This window comes from Mauremys mutica, chromosome 10 (genome assembly GCF_020497125.1).
Source record: "Mauremys mutica isolate MM-2020 ecotype Southern chromosome 10, ASM2049712v1, whole genome shotgun sequence".
In the NCBI taxonomy this organism is placed as follows: Eukaryota; Metazoa; Chordata; order Testudines; family Geoemydidae; genus Mauremys; species Mauremys mutica.
In genome coordinates, this window is record NC_059081.1 from 78,122,818 (window position 1) to 78,148,093 (window position 25,276).

The following is a 25,276-nucleotide window of genomic DNA, read 5'->3' on the forward strand; positions in this document are numbered from 1 at the left end:
GGTGCTCAGTGACTTAGCCGGCACCTAACACACAGTGGGGCACGCCTGAGGGACAGCTAGAATCATAGAATATCAGGGTTGGAAGGACCTCAGGAGGTCATCTAGTCCAACCCCCTGCTCAAAGCAGGACCAAACCCAACTAAATCATCCCAGCCAGGGCTTTGTCAAGCCTGACCTTAAAAACCTCTAAGGAAGGAGATTCCACCACCTCCCTAGGTAACCCATTCCAGTGCTTCACCAGCCTCCTAGTGAAAAAGTTTTTCCTAATATCCAAGCAGAGACTCAGCCAGGAAAAGAACAAGAATGCTTAAACCAAAGGGAAATAACAGATGGAAGTGACCAAGAGGATATATTGCTTGACTGTGGGGTATGCTTGCCATTTATTACTAGGCTCACAGCTAGGGGGTGCTGTTGGCCAGCTGGCCATTAGCCGTGGTTGCTAAAAGTGCTGGGTGACTGGGCAACAAAATGGCAGATGCAATTGATAAGTGCAAAGTAATGCACACTGGAAAACATAATCCCAACTATACATATAAAGTGATGGGGTCTAAATTAGCTGTTACCACTCAAGAAAGAGATCTTGGAGTCATTGTGGATAGTTCTCTGAAAACATCCACTCAATGTGCAGCGGCAGTCAAAAAAGTGAACAGAATGCTGGGAATAATTAAGAAGGTGTCATAAACTGATAGTTAAGGGTTAATACCTCTTTTACCTGTAAAGGGTTAAGAAGCTCAGGTAACCTGGCTGACACCTGACCAGAGGACCAATAAGGGGACAAGATACTTTCAAATCTTGGCGGGGGGAAGTCTTTGTTTGTGCGCTCTTTGTTTTGGGGGTTGTTCGCTCTTGGGACTAAGAGGGACCAGACATCAATCCAGGCTCTCTAAATCTTTCTGAATCAGTCTCTCATATTTCAAACTTGTAAGTAACAGCCAGGCAAGGCGTGTTAGTCTTATTTTTGTTTTCTCAACTTGTAAATGTTCCTTTTTGCTGAAGCAGCAAAGAATCCTGTGGCACCTTACAGACTAACAGACGTTTTGCAGCATGAGCTTTCGTGGGTGAATACCCACTTCTTCGGATGCAAGTGATGGAAATTTCCATCAGCTCAGGATTAAACAAAGACTGTGAATGGCTTGCCAACTACAGAACCAGTTTCTCCTCTCTTGGTTTTCACTCAACTGCTAGAACAGGGCCTCATCCTCCCTGATTGAACTAACCTCGTTATCTCTAGCTTGCTTCTTGCTTGCATATATAAACCTGCCCCTGGAAATTTCCACCACTTGCATCCGAAGAAGTGGGTATTCACCCACGAAAGCTCATGCTGCAAAACGTCTGTTAGTCTATAAGGTGCCACAGGATTCTTTGCTGCTTCTACAGAACCAGACTAACACGGCTACCCCTCTGATACTTTTTGCTGAGAGGATTTTACCTCTGTTTGCTGTACTTTGAACCTAAGGCTATAGGGGGTCCTCTGGGCTATATGAATCTGATTACCCTGTAAAGTATTTTCCATCCTGATTTTACAGAGATAATTTTTACCTTTCTTTCTTTCAATTAAAAGTTTTCTTTTTAAGAACCTGATTGATTGTTTTTCCTTGTGTTAAGATCCAAGGGGATTGGATCTGGACTCACCAGGAATTGGTGGGGGAAGGGAGGGGGGATGGTTAAATTCTCCTTCTGTTAAGATCCAAGGGGTTGGATCGGTGTTCACCAGGAACTTGGTAAAAAAGCCTCTCAAGGCTGCCCAGGGAGGGGAAGGTTTTGGGGGGACAGAAAGTGATCCAGACACTGAAATTTCTGGATGGTGGCAGTGTTACCAGATCTAAGCTAGTAATTAAGCTTAGAAGTGTCCATGCAGGTCCCCACATCTGTACCCTATAAGTTCAGAGTGGGGGAGGAACCTTGACAGAAGGGGATAGAAAATAAGACAGAAAATATCATGTTGCCTCTGTATAAATCCATGATACGCCCACATCTTGAATACTGCGTGCGGATGTAGTCACCCCATCTCAAAAAAGATATATCGGAATTGAAAAAGGTTCAGAAAAGGGCAAGAAAAATGATTAGGGGTATGGAACAGCTTCCGTATGAGGAGAGATTAGTAAGACTGTGACTTTTCAGCTTGGAAAAGAGACAAGTGTGGATATGATAGAGGTCTATAAAATCATGACTGCTGTGGAGAAAGTAAATAAGGAAGTGTTATTTACTCATAAGACATGAACTAGGGGTCTCCAAATGAAATTAATAGGCAATAGGTTTAAAACAAAAGGAAGTATTTCTTCACACAACACACAGTCAACCTGTGGAACTCCTTGCCAGAGGATACTGCAAAGGCCAAGACCATAACAGGGTTCAAAAAAGAACTAGATAAGTTCATGGAGGATAGGTTCATCAATGGTTATTAGCCAGGATGGACAGGAATGTTGCCTCTAGCCTCTGTTTGCCAGAAGCTGGAAATGGGCGACAGAGGATAGATCACTCGATTCTCTGTTCTGTTCACTCCCTCTGGGGCACCTGGCATTGGCCACTGTCGGTAGACAGGATACTGGGCTAGATGGACCTTTGGTCTGACCCAGTAGGGCCGTTCTTATACCATTGTTTCTTTCTTTCGGCTGCTGCCCATGCTGCAGTTATCACTGCCCTTGCCACCTCCAGGCTGGGTTACAGTACCATGCTCCACACGAGGCTCTGCCCTAACACCACCGAGAAACCGCAGCTGGGGCAGAAAGTGGCTGCTTGCTGGTAAAGAGACACTCCACGCAGTGAGCCCACGACACCTGTGCCCTGATCAGTGCTGCCTGCAAAGTGATTTCACTGTGAGGCTGCAGGCGCTGGAGGCCAGCGAAGCTCTGAATGGTTTGGGCTTTGACTGAAAGACTGTGTGATGCATGTGCAATTGCAAGGAGCTAAGGCATGAGACAGAGCTAAGCAGGCCAGCCACAGCTAGCTGGTGGCAGCAGAGCTCTTAAGGCACAGTATTCGGCTGTCCAATTCACTTCCCCACTGGGTCTGAGGGCTTCTGAAGCTCCTGACATGCTGCAAGGCTCATCCATTTCCCCATGTTTTTCGAGGGATGCAGGGATGGAAAGGAGGGCAGATAAATATATTGGGGTGGGTTGTATCGGACTGCATGGCCAAGCACCGCATGGGCGTTTTTAGGATGACATTAACAACCAGTTAAGACCCCGATTCCCCAATATAATTAAGCAAATGCCAAACGTTACGTTTCAATGGGGCTAAACACACGTACTTAAAGTTAAATTCGCTGCAGAATCTAGGACTCAGCAGTGTGTCTGGTGGATGACAGGGTGCCGCACAAATCATATTCTATCACATTGCCCGTAGTAAATGCTAATTATTATAAGAAGATTAACTCTGTGAAGGGAGCCTTCCAATTTTCCTGTATTTTTTAAATTGATAAAAAATTACTAGCCCTGCTGTGATGAAAAAAGACTAAGCCAATTATTATCCTTCATTCTTATTTCAGTATTCCCTTTGCTTTGTTATAAGCTAAACACCTCAATGTTCTTCACTCTTTCAGTATACTGTGGAGAAATGGGCAAATTAGATCCAGCAATCATTTTAATTTCATACTCAATACTATCTACACCAGGGGCTTCTAATTGTATTTCTATGAACTAGTGGACTTGGGAAAAGAATAAGGATATACAGGCTTAAGCAATGTACACCCATGGCGTTAGTGCAAACTATTTGCTGGGACCTCACAGTGGGAAAAGAATTCCCCCACCCCTGATCTCCCCATAGACCAGTGGTTCTCAAACTTGTGCAGGGGAAGCCCCGGCGGGCCGGGCCGGTTTGTTTACCTGCCGCGTCCACAGGTTCGGCCAATCGCGGCTCCCACTGGCCGTGGTTCGCCGCTCCAGGCCAATGGGGGCTGCAGGAAGGGCGGCCAGCACATCCCTCAGCCCGCGCTGCTTCCCGCAGCCCCCATTGGCCTGGAGCGGTGAACCACGGCCAGTGGGAGCCGCGATCGGCCGGACCTGCGGACGCGGCAGGTAAACAAACTGGCCCAGCCCGCCAGGGGCTTTCCCTGAACAAGCGGCGGCCCTAGTTTGAGAACCCCTGCCCAAGACAACAGAACCAGTTTTCAAAGAAATAGCAGTAATACCGTATCGTGTTGGCAGCAGCTAACTGTTATCGAGCTCTATAGTTAAGTATATGATGTTGATGGCAGCTTTGCTGATCAATCCAATCCCTGGACCGCCGCCTTGAAGATGTATGTTTATATGCCACCCGGCCTCGCTCTAGAATAACAAACCCCTGTTCCAAAGGCTTTAGCAATGGTGATGTCAGTCTTTAAAACTGTCCAACGCTGCCACCTGCTGGCAAGTCAGTATACAAACACTGATCAGCCTGCAGAAAACGGGCGGAGGCGAAACCTGTGCGATAAAGGGGCAGCTCTTCGACCTGTGGAAAGGGCCCTCGCTCGGCTGTGGTCAATTATTTAAAAGCAGCCGCGCTCCTTGGTTTGCTTTGAATTAGGAAGCCTAACTGTTGGTTCAGGACTAACTCCTCCGCTGCTCTGGAGCAGAGCATGGCACAGAGGAGATTGGGGCGGTGGGGAGGTGAATTCAAAGTCAAACCCCGTCCCTGCAACTGGCTGGGGGCCAGACTAGAGCGAGTCTGAATTACCTGAGGGCTGCTTTAGCTTCCGTGGGCTTGAAATAAGCCCCTCGGGGTCATTACGCCAGATCACAGTGCACTCCAGCCCTGCCCCCGACACATCTCTGTCTCGGGTTCAGAGGAGTTTGTACAATTATTGGTGGTGCCCAGAACAGGTCCAAGCAGAGCTGTGCTGTCCATAGCAGGGACCGGGGGAACTGCCTCAGGCCCCGTGCTTTGAGGGGCCCTGCGCTTCAGGGGGATGCAGGGTCCAGGGCGGCCTGGGATGCTAGTGGGGGGCTGGCACCGCCAGCAGCGAGTGACCCGGCCCCAGCCCACCCCGCTCCTCCCTGCCAGCGCCCAGTGTCGCTTGGGGGAGTGGGAGGAAGCCAGAAAGAGGTGGGATGTGGGGGGAGGGGTGGAGTGGGGGCGGGGAGGAGAAGGAGCAGGAAGAGGTGGGGCAGGGCGTAGCAGAGCGGGGCGGGCTGGGGCCGGGTCCTTCGCTGCTGCTGGTGCAGGACGCCTGCTAACCCTCCAGGCCATCCCCCTCAAGCGCAGGGCCTCCCAAAGCGTGGGGCCTGGAGCGGTTGCCCCAGTCCGTCCTGTGGACGGGACAGCTTTGAAAATATAAGCCCAAACAGTGGTGAGGCCGGGCCCACATTCCTGAATATTGGCAGCGCACAGGCCACAGTCCCATATAACTCGCCACCTATGGAGGAGACAGATATGGCAGCTCTTCCAACATAGGAAAACTCTCTGCTGCCTTTTTAGGGCAGTTTTAGTGTCCCTGCGTGCTGCTCTGGCAGTGCAAAAAGGCTGGAATCTGGCCCTCACTTACAGGCTTAGAGATACTTTAAAGAACAGTGCGAGTACTGATATAAAAGCACAATATTTTTTGTATATAGATGCACAGCATCTATATACATACACACATGTATACCAGACACACACACACACACACACATATATATTCATCCCTGGTCTCAATGGACTTACACCAGGGATACATTTTACCTAGTCAGTTTGAGTCCCCATTCGAGACAATCCAAATTTTGTAGCTGGTGAACTGAAGCACAAAAAGATTAAAAGACTTGCCAGAGGTTACTCAAGAAATCTGTGGCAGAGCAGATAAGTGCGTCCTAATTAACTGAATCTTTGTCTCATTTACTAACAGCAAAATTTACCAATAACTTAGCATTAATTGGTATTATATTATTATAAGAACTATTACTAGCATGTAAGCCTCTGACTGCCAGGTGCTGGGACTAGATGATGTTCAATAATTGCCCTGTTCTGTGCATTGCCTCTGAAGCATCTGGCACCAGCCAGTGTTGGAACACAGGATATTGGGCTAGATAGACCATTGGTCTGACCAGTATGGCCATTCTTATGTATCTGCATTTTATATCTTCAAAGGGTCATATAACACTAACAGACCCTGGTCATCAGTGGGCAGGATTGAACCTAGGACCTCTGGAGCTAAATGCACGAGCCGCTACTGCATGAGCTAAGCACTATAGGGCTCTCAGCTCAGGCTGTAGAGCAGACTAATTTTCTCTCTCTCTCTCTCTAAGTGGTCTCGGTGCCATTAGATGGGACACAACGCCACACCCAGAAGGTGTGTCTGTTACAGTTGCTCAAGCATTAGTTAAATAAGCATGCGAGGCAGATGAACAGGAGCGCAGCCCTTTGCCATACCTAGCAACGTTGGATTAATTTTCTGCCCATGCTGTAGCCTGCCGTAGAGAGACCGCATCACTTTAGCACTTCCAAACCGCTTGAACCGGGATCTCACGTGTTCATAATACCACTCCAGGGAGCCAATCTTCACAATCCTGCCCAAAGAGAAAGAGAGAGAGATGCGGTAACTTGCAGACACGAGCCAGAGTGGTCGTGCTTTCATTGGCCAGTGTCTGATCCGATCCACCCGAGCCAATGGAAGAACTCTCGCTGACTTTAGTTTAGTGGGTGTTGGATTGGGCCCCAATGGAAGACACAGAGAGAGGCAAGATATCGAGTTTATTTCCCTACTGTCCTACCGTCCACACACATATGTATCCTTCTTTCCACTTAGAGCCAGTAAACAATATTGGACCTGGAGCCTCAGATGTCTCTTTATGTCCCCATCTCTCTGGAGCATCCACAACATAGAAGTGTAACCGCAAAAGGGATTTTCACACTGGTTAAGGTGCCGTGCTTTCAGGGGGGTGGGATGTTACCTGGAGTTTCAACCTTAATAAAAAGGCCCCCTGCCTCCAGTACAAATGTGGCGGGTGGCGGGAGTTGTTTTGGGGTTTGGTCACTCTTTGCTCCCCCGACACTAATGGTCTAACCTCTCTCTGACTCGGTATCGATGGAAACTCTGGCTGTGCGCAGCGGAAGGATCTGACAGCCTGTTCCAGAAGACAAGATCACGAAGGGGCCCATTCTATGCTCGGGCAACACCCGCATAAAGCCCAGAGCACTGACGCTGCTTCCGAGAGCCCACGCCCGGGGTGATAATCTCTTCCACCCAGCTGCCCCCAGACAGCAGCGCCTCCAGCTTCAGATTGTGTGCTGAGACTACAAGGAGCTTCCTTGTATAGTCCATCTCAGGCAAGGACGTCACCATCTGAGTCCCTACGCCTGGGGAGTGCAAGGTTCATTCCCTCCCTGCACCCTGGGAGAAGAGGGGCATATTGCTCCAGACCAGGGGGAGGGGAAGAGACAGGGATGTGGCACCATCTCCTCCTGGGGCAGAGAGCTCCTGTTCAGCGTCCAACTCCAGCCAGCGCCTTTAGGGCCTAACAGAGCTCTCTGTGCTGCACTCGAATGACTCCTCACCCCTCTTTTCTTTGCCAATACGGCAGTGACAGTTCCCGTGCCTGTAGTTAGGTCAGAACGCGGCCCAGGGCTGCCCAAGGGAGCATTACCCCTGTTCTCTCCCCCGCAGGAGGAAAGGTGCTGAGAGCGGCAGTGGGTCACGGCGAGGTTGTGCTCTCTGCTACTAGACACCCAGAAGGTGTAGCAAGGGCCCAGGAAAACGACCTGAAAATAACAGGCACTGCCCAGCAACTACAACATCAAAACTCTTTGGAGAGGGAACTTGCACGTGAGATCCTTTGTGATCCTTGACCATGGCTTCACTTTGCCTAAGCTTTGGGGTTACTCATCATAATAGTGCCTAGCTCCTGTGGAGCATCATTCATATGTAGATTTCAAAACACGTCACAGTATTATGAACCCCATTGTACAGATGGGGAAACTGAGGCACAGAGCGATGAAGGCCAGCCAATAGGCCAGCGGCAATAGAACCTAGATCTCCTGAGTGTCTTGCTGAGGCCACGCCCCCTAGGCCACTCTGCCTTTCATCTCCAGCCCCATTCCATTGTGAAACCCCTTCGCCTGCAGGGCTGCTGGTCCCTGTCCTTCTACCTGGATAAGCGGCAAGGGTCACAGATCCAGGCTTGCTCCTTTTTGTTGTAGCGGCTGCAGTTCTTGCAGGTGTAGAAGTGGCAGTCCAAGCACTGGCGCTTGCTGTTCACCAGGAACTTGAAGGGCTGCAGGCAGTGGACGCAGTGGGTCTCGTTGAGCTGGGACTGATTGGACAGGAGCTCCCTCTTTGTGCCCTCTTTTTCAATCTTGCATTTCAGTTCCCTATAAAAGCCAGACACAGACATCAGGAAATGAGGAACAGACACAGCTACGCTCCATGGGTTGATCTGCAAGCAGCCCCGAGGACTCTCAGCTGGGAGACCAGCTGACTCAACGGTAATCATTAAGCACACCAACCCCAGCTCTGCTCTGAATTACATTGCTGTAAATCTGGAGTGATCACTCCCTGCTATCACGCAGCACTTTTTATCCGTAGAACTCAAAGTGCTTTACAAAGGGGGTCAGAACTGTTATCCTCATTTTACAGATGGGGAAACTGAGGCACGCCCCAAGTCACCCAACAGGCCAGTGGAAGAGCCAGGAATAGAAAGAACCCAGGTCTCCAGAATCTCCGTGTAGTGCTCTATCCACTAGGATATACTACCCCTCTACTGTACACCACTGAAAGCAATGCTGACACTCTGGATTTTCATCAGTGTATCCGAGCATGGAATCTGGCCCATTAATGGATTTGTTTATCCTGTGTGACTTTGACCACATATAATTTCATTTAGCTCTGCATCCTTCCACATGACAAGCGCCGTGACATTTATAAATCACTCTAGCCTAGCATTTTCCAAGCCCCATGGCTTGTTGAAACTCTGCTCTGTTATCACTAATGAAACAAGTATTAGAAAACAGCACAGCTGGGCCAAAGAGACAGTGTTTGGATCTGGATCCAGATTAGGTTTAGACTAGGGCTTGGGTTCAAGGCCAAACGGGCTGTATGGCTCAGGTTTGCTGAAATCCTGCCAGGTAGCCCTGGAAGATTTTGGTTGCAAACAGTAAAAACGTCAGTAGATCAGCTGTTCTTACAAGATTTTGACTGAATCCAAAACCACAACACAGACTTGTTGGGCTTAGGTTCCAGTGTGGAATTGACAGCCGCAGGACCAGATGCTTAGAACTTCAATGAAGCTTATACTGAGGATCTGGCCCAGTAACTGTACACCACAGCCTAAATGTGCGATTGCTATTGCCTCGTTGTTTACTTGTACTCCCAGATCTGTCTGTACCATCTGTGGTCTCTTGTCTTATATGCAGATTGTTAAGTCTTTGGGGACTTTCTGTTGGCTACCTGTAGAGCAGCTAGGACAATGGGGTCCTGGATCATGAATAGGGAGTCCAGGCACGACGATTATACAAATAACACACACAATAATAAATAATAAAATAATCATAATTTGCTTCTGCTTTTCAATTCTCCCCACTGCCCCTTAGGAGCTTCACGAGTAGGTTATTTTCATAGGAGTTTGGCTGCGAATTGGGGTTTTGGACATCATCAGTATAGACCTATTACCTAGAAGAAGAGGAGCTGTTTGAATACATGTGTCTTCGCTGGAAAGTGGTAGGGACAGGGCCGGCGCTTCCAGGGCGGCAGGATTTGCGGGGTGGCATTTTGCCGTCCTAGGCGGAAATTCGGCAGCGGGGGGTTCTTCCGCTCTGTGTCTTCGGCAGAAATTTGGCGGCGGGTCCTTCACTCGCTCCGGGACCCACCGCCAAAGTGCCCCGAAGACGCGGAGCGGAAGGACCCCCCGCCGCCGAATGCTCAGAGGAGGAGCGCTGCCGCCTAGGGCGGCAAAAACCCTGGTGCCGCCTCTGGGTAGGGAACCGAGATTTCATTATCAGTTCTTACAGTTTTGGGTCCCATTCCACAGTCCTGCAGTACTAAAGTCCATGAAACGACTACAGTTGAAAAGAAGGTAGAAAGGTCTCAGAACAGCATGTGAGAGGTTCATGACAATCCCATGAACAGCTGTCTAATACAGAGCATGCTTTGAAAGCAATCTTGGCTGGACCTTTGTTAGCAGAAAGAGTCTATTGTGAGGCAAACATTTCATTTGCTTTTAGGATATGCTACCCGGTCTGGACAACTGGCAATCCTCAATGCAGGAAGTGCTCCATGTAGCCTGAATTTCAAGCAGCAGTCAGGGTTGGCTAAAACACACGTTCCAAATCAGCTGAGCAAGAACAGTGTCCTAAATGGAGGATCTGCAGCAATACCTGAAGGATTTCTATTTGTTCTCAGCGCAGTGCGTTAGCTAGTACATACCACAGCTTGTTTGCCTTTTGGGTTATGATTAAGAAGCGTAATGTTTGATTTGTAGGAAGGGTCCTTGAAGGCTTGTTTTCCATCTAGGCAGGGCTGGAAAGCCGCCCCTTCCTGAACACAGTTAACACAGCTGTTCCACATGGACTAGAAACCTCAGTAGCTCAGCTGTTCTCACAAGATTTAGCTGCGTCCAGAGTAGCCACAGTAGCTGTACATCATTGCAATGCTTTTATCAAGGGGTTAATAAATGGGTGTCAATACGACCCACTAACAGAAAGGTTAAAATGCCAGGTCAACAAAGCCAGTTCGTAAGAAAAGAAGAAACCATTCGAGTTCATGAACATTTTTCAATATTGGGCAGTAGTGGAACGGCCGGGAAGATCCCAGGGTTGTGCCTGAGCAGGGCCGGCTCAGGCTTTTTTGCCAGCGAAGGGAGGGGGGAAAAAAAGAAAAAGAAAAAAAAAAGCCACGATCGGCGGTACTTTGGTGGCAGCTCAACTGTGCTGCTTCATTCCTTGGTGGCAATTTGGCAGTGGGCCCTTCGCTCCCAGAGGGACTGAGGGACCTGCCGCCGAAGACCCGGACGTGCCGCCCCTTTCCATTGGCCGTCCGAAGCACCTACTTCGTTCGCTGGTGCCTGGAGCCGGCCCTGTGCCTGAGGAAGCACGCAGGGCAGGATCTGTGGGAATTCTCCCATCAGTAGCCTGTGCATAAGATTTTCCAGGAGGATGAGTGTCACCTGGGGCCAGATTCTGACAGTGTAAATCAGCACAGGTCCATTTACTTGAACGGAGCTATGAAGGTTTATATCAGCTGTGAATCTGGCCCAGTGTGAGCCTGCTCCATCCATTTCCATAAGTGCTTCTGGCCACAAGATGTTTACAGTAGCAATAAGTTGTTCATCACTGAGGATGACTTATAAAAGTACCCCGGCAGCCACCTTTTGTCTACGTAATTGAATTCCCAGTGTCGCTTGCTCATTCGGGAAAGCCCTGGCATTCGCTGCTTCTGGGAGCAAAACGCTTTTATAAAGAAGTTGCTGTCAAGGGACCAAATCCGGCTCTCAGTTACACGCTGACTTCGGTGGAGCTATTTGAAGCTAGCTGGCACATACTGGAGTAAAATCAGCGCGAGAGGCGACTCAGGCCCCAACCCTTTATATTTAGTAAACCAAATATCTCTCAACGGTGTCTCTGTTAAGCAGCACATTTACCTGCGGTTATGACACAAATCAAGGGCTCCGGCTTTACAAACAACTTTCTAAAAACTGCTTTCGGAAAGAGGGCTGGTTTTTAGCCCTTTCCAAAGGCGGTTTTTGGCAGGGACGTCGGTGCCCAAGACAGACCCTCATTCTTAATCCTAGCCGACGAGCAGCAGGTATGTGTGCGCTCTGGTTGGCGTTTGGGTTATGGAATGAAAGAACTCAGCAGGCTAAGCAGAATAGGAGTCTCTGGCGATGTAGCTACACACTGTGCCCCCCCGGGCAGCCCACCTCCTGCATTCTGAGAATTGCTCTTTGTAGTAGGGATTGTCCTTTTTTTTATGTTTGTCCAGCACCTACCACAAGGGGGCCCAACCTCCGTAATACCCCCATAGAAATGTTAATAACTAATAACGTTCGCTCTGTGTTGTGCTCGATGAACTTTCCCACTGTGTACTCGAGGATCAGAAACTTTCACCAGACCAGTTTTTCCTGTTTTCAAAGCCTGCCAGCTCCTCTCTACCCCAGCCATGAAGATAACAGGTCTCAGCTGAACTAATTTAAAACCCAGAGGAACCACATGGCCTTTATTTATTCTTTTCAATAGTCAGGATCGCAGACAGCTCTTTTCTTACTAAATTCCCTGCAGAATGAGTAAGCAAAGGTGTGGCTGGCATGGGCTGTTATGGAATTACCAGGAAAAGCCTCTAGCAGATTGAGGCCGAAACCCACAGCGGCATTCCAGAAAACAGCTGGCTATCCCCGTGGTGGAATACCTGTTGCAGAGGGGTGGTTTGCTGCGAGGCGTAGGGCTAGCATACCACTCCCCGGTACAGAACAACACCGAGGGGATGGCATCAGGGAGGGCAGGGTGAGATCTAGCTATTCTGGATTGAAAATGGTTCCTTTGAGTCTGTTCCAGCCTGGGCATAAATGAGAACAGTAGCTGGGCTGTTCTAGGCTATGCCAAAGAACAAACCATTCCCCGCTGTCACCAGACTTTCCTAAGAACACCTTTGTCCCTATCTTCCCAGGCTGTGCTTCCAGCGAGGCTTAGAATGGAGAGGGGTAACTAGTGGTGTTCCCCAAGGGTCAGTCCTAGGACCAATCCTATTCAATTTATTCATAAATGATCTGGAGAAAGGGGTAAACAGTGAGGTGGCAACGTTTGCAGATGATACTAAACTGCTCAAGCTAGTTAAGACCAAAGCAGACTGTGAAGAACTTCAAAAAGATCTCACAAAAATAAGTGATTGGGCAACAAAATGGCAAATGAAATCTAATGTGGATAAAAGTAAAGTAATGCACATTGGAAAAAATAACCCCAATGATACATACAATATGATGGGGGCTAATTTAGCTACGAGTCAGAAAAGAGATTTTGGAGTCATTGTGGACAGTTCTCTGAAGACATCCATACAGTGTGCAGCAGCAGTCAAAAAAGCAAACAGGATGTTAGGAATCATTCAAAAAGGGATAGAGAATAAGACGGGGAATATCTTATTGCCGTTATATAAATCCATGGTACGCCTACATCTCGAATACTGCATACAGATGTGGTCTCCTCATCTCAAAAAAGATATACTGGCATTAGAAAAGGTTCAGAGAAGGGCAACTAAAACGATTAGGGGTTTGGAATGGGTCCCATATGATGAGAGATTAAAGAGGCTAGGACTCTTCAGCTTGGAAAAGAGGAGACTAAGGGGGATATGATAGAGGTATATAAAATCATGAGTGATGTTGAGAAAGTGAATAAAGAAAAGTTATTTACTTGTTCCCATAATATAAGAACTAGGGGCCACCAAATGAAATTAATGGGCAGCTGGTTTAAAACACATAAAAGGAAGTTCTTCTTCACCAAGCGCAGAGTCAACCTGTGGAACTCCTTGCCTGAGGAGGTTGTGAAGGCTCGGACTATAACAGGGTTTAAAAGAGAACTGAATAAATTCATGAAGGTTAAGTCCATTAATGGCTATTGGCCAGGATGGGTAAGGAATGGTGTCCCTAACCTGTTTGCCAGAGGGTGGAGATGGATGGCAGGAGAGAGATCACTTGATCATTACCTGTTAGGTTCACTCCCTCTGGGGCACCTGACATTGGCCACTGTCAGTAGATAGGATACTAGGCTGGATAGACATTTCGTCTGACCTAGCATGGCCATTCTTATGTTCTCAGATGAGAATGCAGGATAGATTCTATGGGCCTGATTGCAATCCCATTAACACCGGGTGGTAATGGAGATCAGAATCTGTCCCTTACAGTCACTAATGATCGAGGTCTGCAGACATATAGCTTTTTTCTCATACAAGGACCTGATGTTAAATTAAACTATGAAACTGGCACGAATGAGCTGAGCAACCAACTCAAGGTAACGTAGGACCAAGACGATGACATTCATAGTCAGTTTGAAAATCTAAACACCACAAGGGTCTGGATTCTCCTCTGGATTGTAGATCTGAAGCATTTCCTTTGAAATCTAGAGTTATCTGGATTTGCAGCAACCATGAGATGAGATTCTGATCCAGTAACAAGCTCACACACAGAAGACTTTAGCTGAGGAAAAACTGCTCATTGGGGGGGGGGGGGAGAAACAGTAGTGAGTGAGATTGGGATTTTGCGATGTATGGATGGGTATGAAAGCTGTGTGAATAATGGGGTTTTTGGTGCATTGTGAATTATTAAAAAAAAAGAGAAAAAACTAATTTGTTTAAAAAGAAAATTAAGCAAAATTTAAAAAATGTCAGGTTCAATGAACCCTTTAGATTTTGAGCCCTTAACATTCTTTACTTTTCTAAAAATAAAATTAACGGAAATTTCACCACAAAAACCTCATTTTGAATAAAAAAAATCAAAAGTTCAAACAAAATGTTTTGCATATTTTGGAATTTTTTTTTGACTGAAACTATTTGGCAAATGGACTCCCATTGGCAAAGTGGTTTGGTATCACCAAATCTGCATTTTTTGCCTAAAGTTTTGATTGAAAAATGTCACCCAGCTCTAAAAGTTAAGGCACTGAACTGACTCAGAAGACGTGGGTTCAATTCCTAACTCTACCACAGACTGCCTGTGGGTATGTCTACACTGCTAAAAGACCCATAGCACAGCCATGGCTGGCCCGGGTCAGCTGACGGAGGTATGTGGGGCTTGGGCTGTGGGGATAAAAACTGCCCTGTAGGTGTTCTGGCTCAGGCTGGAGCCTGGGCTCTGAGATCCCACAAGGAGGGGTAGGCCTCAGAACCTAGGTTCCAGCCTAAACCCAAACATCTCCACTGCAAGTTGTAGCCCCGACATGGTGCTAAAAATGAACACTTCTATGAAGAAGAATATTGTCTAATAAAAAGGACCACCCTGGACTCTGCCAAGGATTCCTCTCTGTAGGGCATAAAAAAAAAATGGTGAGACACAGTGGATGGTGCAGCGGTTCTGGAGCTGTTTCTGGAATCCTTTGTGCATGCTTTCTGTGGTGTTTCCCACTCTCGGACCCCAGGGTGATGTTGACAGATCAGCAGCGGAGCACTACGGTCATTGACGGAGGAGGTTGTCCAGCCTGCAAGAACAGCTGTAGCCATCCCATTGGGGGCAGGCTAGCAGAGAGAGGGGTGGGAGGTTCATGGAGAAGATGATACTGTAAGGCTACCACAGACAGGTCTGTAGTGAAGGAGGCACTGATGGTGAGAGAAAATGGTGAACTTACCCCAGCAATAACACCTGTCACACCACTTCCTCCACTGTTTTAAGTTGTGCTGCACAAAGTTGCATGGGCACACTCCTACTAGGGTGACCAGACAGCAAGTGTGAAAAATCGGGCTGGGGGTGTGCGTGTGGTGGGGGGGTAATAGGAGGCTATATAAGAAAAAGCCCCAAATATCAAGACTTCCCCTATAAAATTGGGACATCTGGTCACCCTAACTCCTACACACCAGGGTGTGCAACATACTATGAGATGGGCCTGCATCAAGTCCACTGTAAGGTAGAGGCCAAGTGCTTCCAACACAGGCGAGGGGTAGTTATTTGAGCTTGGCTTGTTAGGACCGTGCTGTGTGCATATGTAAATAGTTAACAGACGTTTGTGCTCAGGAGCGTGTAGCTCGGTTGATGGAACCAGCCAGGTTTGTTGTGCACTGCAAATGGCTTCTTTTGTGCAGCTCTTTACATAACTCACCCTACACTTGACTGCACTGCTCGGAACTGATTCTGATCACCCTGATGCCAGGGTGGCTGTGTTGACTTAAGCAGAGCTCTGTATTATAAATGGGCAAAATGCCCCAGCACTATTTATCCAAAGCACTTGCATGTCAGACAAAACAGGCTCCTTTTCTTATGCTCTATTTGGATTCAAAACACCCCTCGGGTTAGGCTTTCACTTTACAAAACCAAAACCTGAGCAAAGAGGTTCTGAAAAACATCAGAAGTCAACCCCACCCTTGGTACTGCCCATTTCTACAGCCTGTCAGATCTGTGGCTTAGAGCAGTGCAGCCCACATTATGAACCTTAGTAATAATGGACATAGCAGAGTTCATGTGAAACCTTTATGACATGGAGCCTGTTCAAGGGAGCCCGACAGAACATTTTAAATACCGCACCATTCTAACTGCTCCTCCAAGCTTGGCCGGAGGGAGCTGTCTCCCTGCTCCGCATCCATACACACGAACATCTCTGCCATTCAGATAGATGTTCTACCGCAGCGGTGAAGAACCTGCTGTGGGCTGAAGCCAGCTGTACACACTGTAAATAGCCAGGGGCTACACTGTCACTTGGGCTACATGTCTGCACAGTGGAGGAAGAATTATTGCTGTACTCCCAATATGGGGTGCATGGACCTAGGATCTGGGCACTCAGGGTAAAGCACTTACCCACCTAAGCAGTGGGGTGGGGTATGGGACAAACTTTGGATGTTCCCCAGCCAGCACGGTGCAGCCACCAAGGCAGGTGGATGGGCAGGGATGGACAAAGCCTTGGCGCCCGCTCAAGACGCGCCATGCGCGAGCCAGTACAGCGAGGCTAGTGCATTGCTGTACTTACCTGCTGCTGGTACAGGCCAACAGCAAATTACAACCCCTCAGCCCCAGCAAGGGAGAAGCAGGGATTGTGCCTCAGAGGGGTGTCTCTGAAATGCAGTGGCTTGTGGTGTTAGATCTAGGGTGATGCATCTTATATGCCTCAGTGCAATCAGGGCTATGCCTCAAGGCACAATCTAGCCCTTGTGATCCCCATAGAGCCCCAGGGACCTATACAAGCCAGCCAGGTTCCAGGGCCATCTGAGCAGATCTGGAGGGCTCTCCCCCTGTGGAAAGGTCATGCAGTGGCTGGTACGTCCCCTCATGGCCAGGCAAGGTGCAGCAGCCTCTTGATTCTGGTGCCTCCCCCACTGACAGGCCCTCCAAGCCTGGGGAGACTTGCCCCTTCTCACGACTCCAGCCAGGTCACTGACAGTCCCCACCTCTTCGGGGGTAGGAGAGTTCAACAAACAAAACAGTCTAATGACCTTCTGGCAGGTCTGCAGCCCACCCTGGACTCAATGGTCCTTCTCCCCTTGCATCTGCAGGGCTTTTCCCACCCTGCTGCTGGTGGCAGACAAGGGTTCCAGCCCAGGGACCCCATACGGAGCAGCAAAGGTCTGTAGCCTCAGACTCACTGCTGCTTCCCTGGGCCACCTCCTACCTTCAGCAGCCTCCAGCTGCTTTTGCAGAGTGACTTATTTCAGAGCTGTGTCTCTGGGGGTTCCTGCTCCCTTGCGTTTGATGCAGAGTCCCCCCCTCAGATTCCCTGGCCACCCCCTTCTGGTCTGCAGGCTCTTAAGCCAGCTAGTGCTGGTCTGCCAATCAGCCACAGCTGAAGAGATAGCCACGAAGGGGTTAAAAGACACAGTAGCTGTGGCAGGATAGTGTTGATACACCCCACCAAATGCCCATTCTGCAAGATTGCCTGGTACCTTCCACATCAGTGGGGTCCCTGGTCCACGACTATGAACCACCACAGCCAGGCCGGGTGATTTTGTAGGGACCACACGTAGACACGTTTCCAGCAACTCAGTGCTGACGATGGAGGACAAATGAGCTGGTTTGTGTGAGCACTTCCCAAGGCCACGATGGAATCACGGTGAAGGAAAGAAAAATGGTAATGGCAACAGCTTCATTTCAAGGCCCCACCTTAACCAGAGGCAGAAAGGAGCAGTGTGCTAGAGTATAAAGCATTCGTTTGCAGCCCTGGCAGGTGCCTTGTCCCCGCCCGCCAACCCTCCAAACACACTCAACCTCCTGGTCTCATCCCCCTGGTGACCAGGCAGCATGAGAGGTTCATTGCACTGGCTGACCCTTATATGTCTTACATTGTGGAACAGGGCAAAAAAAGGAGGAACTGATAAAAAAAAAAAGAGAGAGATGGAAACAACTGGTTTCTAGGCCTGGCAAGCTTGTGCTCCCAGCCATCAAGTGACCTAAAACATTCCTGTCTAGCCTTAGCATTTGGCAAGGTACCTTCTTTTGAAATCACATGGGAGAGACTTTTGTTTAGCTGGTGAATTGGTACAAAAAAAAAAAAAAAAAATGTTTTCAGGACCAGTGACCAGAAAGAAAAAACGCTGCTCCCTGCCACACTGAATCAAACTCACTGACTCGAGGCAGTTAAAGGGACTATTTAAAGGGCCTGGCATAGCAGGATAAAGTTTGTCCAACAGCATAATTGGCTATTTCTGCTCAGGAGAGGCACACGGGGAGTTTGTCGGTCCGGAGGGAGACCCGTTGGCAGAGCTGCGGGGAAACTTGAAGGTATGTCAGCGTCTAGCAGGCGTTAGTTGTTCCCGGTTGCCATGAGCACTATAATTCACTCCTCCCTGGCCCTCCTGAACTGCCGGGAAGTCAGCTCACCAGGGACACGGGAACATGTTTTATGGTTATAGACACTATAAAGTAGTCAATGCAAATGGAATCTCCAGGAAGTCACCCCCAGTTATGAGTCATGGTGGAGCTGCTTTGCTCTCTTACCTCAGTGCACAGTATAAACAATTCCCTCCCCAGGACAGAATTAGTGTTTCCTGTCTCTTTCCAGGTAACTATGTTACTTTAATGCCCTTGTCGTCGCTCGCCAAGCTGCATGATTAACATAGCACAGCCTTTGGGACACAACGCATAGAGGATCTTGTAGGGAAAAAAAAATCATTCAGAGTAACAATCTCTGCCTCCTATTCAAACGCCAGGTGTTTTGTGAATCTGAGCTCATTTCAGGTGTGTGTGTGGGGGGGGGGCACATTGGTCCTGCCCATTCACTATTTACTGCTGTTGGTGCATTGGGTTAGAAGCGGGTCTGCTCTTGGTGCATCACAATCTTTAATGTATTTACCCGCACAACACTGGGCAGTGCAATTATCCCCACTGTACAGGCAGGAAAGAGGCACGCTGACAGACTTGCCCATGGTCACACGGGAAGTCCGTGCCAGTGCAGGGAACTGAACTCAGGTCTCTAAAGTCCTAGGCTAGGGCGTTAAACACTGGACTTTACTTCCTGATCTGCAAGAGCTCAGGTGCTCTGAAGTCTATTCTGAGAAATTCCTTGGCACATGTTTTTCTAGACACTGTCCAGGGGAGGCTGCTGGTAGTGGGGACCCTTCAGTGGCCATGGGTAAGATGCTCTGATGCTGGTTCTGAACACTCCTATTACTGTTAAGGATTATTATTTTTTCTGTTTTAGAACACCCCCTTTGTCAAAGAAAAAACTACAAACCCCAGCAGGTTGCCACAAAGGACCAAATTCAGCCTAAGTCAATACAACTCCTTTTTAAAGCCATCACAGTTGTATCTGATTATGCAAAGACTGAATTTGGCCCCAGGTTTTTTGCTGGGGACACCCACCACACGCAAACCAGGGTGGCTCATGCCTATAGTATGTGCATATAGGCATGAGACCATCACTCGCTATTCCATTCTTTTGAGCCAAAGGACTGAAATCAATGAGCTTCCTACCCCCAGAGCAGGTCAGAGGATAGTGATTTGTCAGTTTCAATCTCCTCTGCTGGCTCACCAGTTCAGTGCCAACAAAGTCAGCAGAAGTTCAGCATCACACAGAGGATGAAATAACTAGTTCACATAAAATAAGTATTTTGTCACCCCTCTGTTCAAACCAGAACTGGATGTTTCTGCTGTTCAAAGCTAGTACAGTGAACTTTCCCACCGTATATTTCAGGATTGAGATGAAGAATACATACTATGGAACACAGTTGGGCAAAATCTCTCAGATTAGAAATTTCATCCAATTTAGGTGCCAAAGTTCCAATTTTAATGAAGAACAGATCAAAAGGGTATAAATGTTGACCTAGTTTTAGCCAGCTCTTTTGCAAACGGCTCACTCACGAGAACCATGCAGGTATTTGAATTTACTCTGCTGTTAAGTTTTATTGGCAGGCTTTCATAAACTAACAGCAATGGAGCCACATTCCATACTTTGTTCCATACACTGAAAGCCTGGTATCTTTGAAACCAGATTTTGGCCCACAACATTTCTGGGGTGAGAGTACTGCACTTCGGGTCAGATACTTCACTGGCAAAACTTGGTGTAGCTCCACGAATTTAAAAATCGGCGATTGATCCTGATGGAACTATGTTGATTTGCACCAGCTGAGTAGCTGGACCCTCCCCTTCAGACTATAACTAAATGCAGTGGACTACTAGGTTAATACAATGGGCTACTCCTTTTTCCTATTGGCTTTGCTGGCCGCAGGGTCAAGCCCACACTATTTTTTCTTGCCCAGATTTTCAAACTGCTGGCTTTGTCTGTTCTCATGTTAAGAGAGACCTCAGGGATCTGAGCCTGCTATTTCCTTCTGTGAGTCAAAGCCTTGAAGTGTGCGTAAAGCATGTACTCACTCCAATCTTTCTTCCTCTTTCTTCCGCAGATCAAAGTCCCGTTGAACCACCTCCCAGACGTGCTTGGCCTCTTCATCTGTTAGCTTGGAAAGATCCAGTTTCCTTCCCATCCTAGCAAGCAGTTGTGTCAGGGGAGCTAAACAACAATGAGAGCAATAAGAAATAAGTCAATAAGGTTATACAAGAGCCAGTCTACATTCAAAGAAACATTGTCATGTTTTTTATCAGACAAGGCAAATGTTCATGCATCTCCTGGGAGGTATTTCATATTGACAGAGGGAAGGAACTTACTCCACCTCTGTCAACATCCATATGAGCTGGTTCATTCTAATGGTTTGGTATGTGAGGTGACGTTGTGTACAATGGGTGGCCGGTTGTAGCAATGAAAGTCACTTGCTGACACAGCCTGCCTTCAGAGAGCCACACTGTAGTCTAAGTCCTACGGACAGCTTCCTTAGAATTAGGGGAAGGCTTTATCCCTTTTGCCCAGAGTCATAGAATCTCAGGGTACGTCTTCACTACCCGCCGTATCAGCGGGTAGCAATCAATTTCTCGGGGATCGATATATCGCGTCTCATCTAGATGCAATATATCGATCCCCGAACGCACTCCTGTCGACTCCGTAACTCCACCAACCCGAACGGCGGTAGCGGAGTCGACATGGGGAGCCGTGGACATCGATCCCGCGCCATGAGGACGGTAGGTAAATCGATATAAGATACTTCGACTTCAGCTACGTGAATAACGTAGCTGAAGTTGCTTATCTTATATCGATTTTCCCCCGTAGTGTAGACCTGCCCTCAGGGTTGGAAGGGACCTCAGGAGGTCATCTAGTCCAACCCCCTGCTCAAAGCAGGACCAAACCCAACTAAATCATCCCAGCCAGGGCTTTGTCAAGCCTGACCTTAAAAACCTCTAAGGAAGGAGATTCCACCACCTCCCTAGGTAACCCATTCCAGTTCTTCACCACCCTACTAGTGAAAAAGTTTTTCCTAATATCCAACCTAAACCTCCCCCTCTGCAACTTGAGACCATTACTCCTTGTTCTGTCATCTTCTACCACTGAGAACAGTCTAGATCCATCCTCTTTGGAACCCCCTTTCAGGTAGTTGAAAGCAGCTATCAAATCCCCCCTCATTCTTCTCTTCTGCAGACTAAACAATCCCAGTTCCCTCCGCCTCTCCTCATAAGTCATGTGCTCCAGCCCCCTAATCATTTTTGTTGCCCTCCGCTGGACTCTCTCCAATTTATCCACATCCTTCTTGTAGTGTGGGGCCCAATTTATCCACATCCTTCTTGTAGTGTGGGGCCCAAAACTGGACACAGTCTTACTGAGAGAGCCTGATGCAATTGAGGCCTTCATTTGGAGAGTAAAATGCTTATTAAACAGGCGGTTTACAAAGTGCACCTGAACTATACAAATCCTAAACATTTCCTAAACAAGTCAAGGCCTGATGTTTGTGAGGGGTTGGTGACAGGACTTCTAGAATCTTCTCTGCTTGCCATGGCAGCTATAGGATGAAAAAAGGGTCATCCCCATGGACTCCAAGGGAAGCAGGGTGGCTTTTGTCAACTTCTTGCTTCTCCTTTCCTTATTTTCTACACTAAACTGCAGGGCGAATGGAGCCAACCAGCACCTCAGGCCATGTGGTCCCGGATGTGGTCCCTGCCTGCTGGTGTCTCCCTGCTGGGAGAGGTTTTGCCTGTCAAACTGATATCAACTACAGCTCCCCAGTCTTTAGCCTGACCTGAACATCCGTGGACAAGGGTGTTGCTGCCCCTGAGAAAGGGTGCCAGGTTGGCCTGATGTAAGCACTCTACAGACACCTACTACAACCAATGGTCACAGAACAACTTCCCCCACTCCCCCTTCTGGTTCGTTGGCTTGTTTCTCTCTCATCTGATTTGGTCCCAGCTTCGTACGCAAGCCAAGCATATTTTGGTTGCAACTTATTTAACAGTGTCATCGTAACATTAATATTGTCACCATGAATTCACTAATGTCACCTCCATAACTTAAGACAAGTCTGGTTTCGTTGTATGCAGGTGATTACTGAAGGCAGAAGGTTTAAATCTTTTGTCGTTATTAACAAGAGTCCTAATACACAGTACAAGCCACAGGGTGCAGGACAAAACCTAAAATAATCTGATTGCCACAACAGGCCTAATTATCACCCTGGCTTCTCATTCACTTAATGAGTGGGGCTCTCTCCTTGAGAAAGTACTCCGGGTATCCAAAGGAATACGTTTTCTTCCGTTGTAGGAGCAAACCTTACTTTACATGCTTCTCCCCTCCCCACCAAGGTATTTAAGCCAAGAGTAAGACACACTAAAGAGGTACAAAATTCTGCCAGGATGAGAAGTTCTATCTACTGAGACCATGCTCTCAACATAAGCCATCACCCAAAATGAGTTCTCCCCAGGTCACCTCCATTTCAGATAGTCTCCTATAGTCCAGGCTGGAAATTCCTTGTCACAGCTAGTTAGCTACTGTATTTCATCTGCCAGGCAAGAGTAATTCAGACTAGCAATTCACTTGGGGCAACAGGTGGACTAACATCAACTGGATTTGGTCCTGAAAAGGACTTTAGGTGAGCTGAACCAAATTCAAATGAATTGTGTGTAGAAATGGAGTTTTCAGGAGAAGTCAGTATCTGAGGTGAGCACATGCTTTTCCCTTTGAAGCTGTGAATCTATTTCTAGCTTGTCCAGCTGAGTTAGGAGCCCAATAAGAACAATTAGTTAACTGGCAGAAGTGAGCAATGAGTTTATCAGCAAATTACGTAAGCAGATTTGAGAGCGGCTTTGCACCAATGAATCCAAACAGCAGGTCAATAGATGACAATTGGCATCCCAACAAGAGTCTGTCTAAGGGTTTTTGCTGCAATTATCCCAGGACCTCTCAAGCATGGGTTTGCTCCTGTTCTGAATTCATTAATGAGAAGAAAAAATACATTCTAACTATTCATACTGTTCTGAGTATCGACATGCCTGTTTCCAATCCCTTCACAAACACAACAGCACATATGCTGCTGCTCAGGCAAGGAAGGAAATATTTTGTTGACAAAACAGTCACAACTTTTGGTCCCACTGGGCAAGAGATCAAATGTTGAGTGTCAATTCTTGCTATATAGAAACCCTAACAAAGCAAAATGCAATGATTTGCTTAAAATTGGCATCTATGACCAATTGCTTGCACTACAATGATGAGAAGTTTGACATCCGGGTCTTACTTTTGTTGCTGTTCAAATAAACGGCAATGCTCCCTACTAACTTCAGCAGAAAGAGGATCACTCCTTATTTTACAAGGTGGAGCCTCGTCTGAAAAGGACTGTGAACGTCGCAATGGCATAGGGTCAGATTCTGCCACCCCCACTTACCAAGTGGTGCCTCCCACCAAGGAAATCAATGGGATCGCTTATGAAGGAAGGTACCATTAAGCCCAAGAGCCAAACACTAAGCATTCAGCATTTGCCCGATTCTCATTCCACTGAAATCAGTAGATCTCTCATTGACTTCAAAGGGACCCCAGTTCAGCCAAGAACATAAGCACAAGGCTTAACTTTAAGAACTGGAGTAGCCTCACTGGAATCGATGTTGACATCTTGTCAATGGAACAACCTACATGCTCAAGTGGTCTGCTGAATTGAGACAGCAGAAGAGTTGGTCTAACAGTCAGCAATGGTTTTACTGTTAGTTCTTATTAGTGGGGCCTCAATATTGCAGTGTTCGGGTTATTTTTGTCAGCAATGTGCCCACACAGAGGTCAGACATGGCAGCATCACATGAAAATGACATTTGAACGAGAATTCAGGAGCAAAAAAATCTTCCTTGATACAGTTCTGGTAAACAAGCTGCCGCCGCTTTTAAATATGAACCTTTCTTGGAAATCAAATGGGAAAGCTATTGCCTGCTAGTGAATAGCACGTACTAGTTGAAGTTGATTTTTTAATGTTTGTTCATTGACTTTTGCAGCTTTACACAAGAGCATTCACCAGCATGAACGCCACAAACAACCTCCTATTTTAAGAAAGAAAATGAAATCAACATGACCATCAGCTGATTTCCCCATCCCCTTCCCTCTCTTACTAATATATGAATAAAATGTGCAAAACTCATTAACTTGAGTCAGCAGATGTTTTATGTATTTGGTGACCATGGATGAGTCAAATGGACTTGATCTCCATCTCATGTAAATCGATGTACAGCCATGGAAGGAGAAGCCGGTTTACACCAGCTGAGGATCTGGCCCCAAAGGCTTCAGAATGAGAGCACTCTTGTAAGGTCAGTTTAAATAAGGCTTCTTTATATATATATAAAATAATTGGAGATATACCAATCTCCTAGAACTGGAAGGGACCTTGAAAGGTCATCAAGTCCAGCCCCCTGCCTTCACTAGCAGGACCAAGTACTGATTTTTGCCCCAGATCCCTAAGTGGCCTCCTCAAGGACTGAACTCAACCCTGGGTTTAGCAGGCCAGTGCTCAAAGCACTGAGCCATCCCTCCCCACTTTTGTGCCATCTCAGGTAATAGCTATGTTGGTCAGGGGTTTGGATTTCTTCACATCTGCCTGACAGGTGTGGTGGTGAAAGTTTTCCATGTAGACCAAGCCCAAGAATCACCAGGCTTCTCAAACTAAACTGACAGCTTGATGTTCAGAAGAACAGGAGCCCAAGGCTGCACACAAAGCAAGGTGCGCAACTGCATGCCTATTTTGCACACAGGGTTCCCACAACAGTACACAGATATCAGACACTTGTGCATGCAAGTCAGGCCATCACTGGCTGGGTATCAGTGCAATTATCTGACTTGCAAGCGCCGCTGCAGAACTTGCATATGGAAAAAGCAGCACGTACCACTAAGCCTGCTTAAATGAAGCTGCCTTCGCCTTTATACTCCCAGTAAA

General features: G+C 47.6%; 1 protein-coding gene across 7 annotated transcripts in view; it reads right to left on the minus strand.

Moving 5' to 3' along the window:
• The window catches only part of MLPH (melanophilin), a 79,186-nt gene that overhangs the window by 42,139 nt on the left and 11,771 nt on the right, over positions 1 to 25,276 (minus strand). For all 7 annotated transcript variants that reach the window (XM_045031703.1, XM_045031702.1, XM_045031701.1 and 4 more), the window contains exons 2-4: positions 20,370 to 20,505; positions 8,038 to 8,259; positions 6,322 to 6,458 (exon numbers count right to left, since the gene is read on the minus strand). In XM_045031703.1, coding sequence (XP_044887638.1) covers positions 6,322 to 6,458; positions 8,038 to 8,259; positions 20,370 to 20,479 — 469 coding nt within the window. In that variant the 5' untranslated portion in view covers positions 20,480 to 20,505. The remainder of the gene's footprint in view (positions 1 to 6,321; positions 6,459 to 8,037; positions 8,260 to 20,369; positions 20,506 to 25,276) is intronic.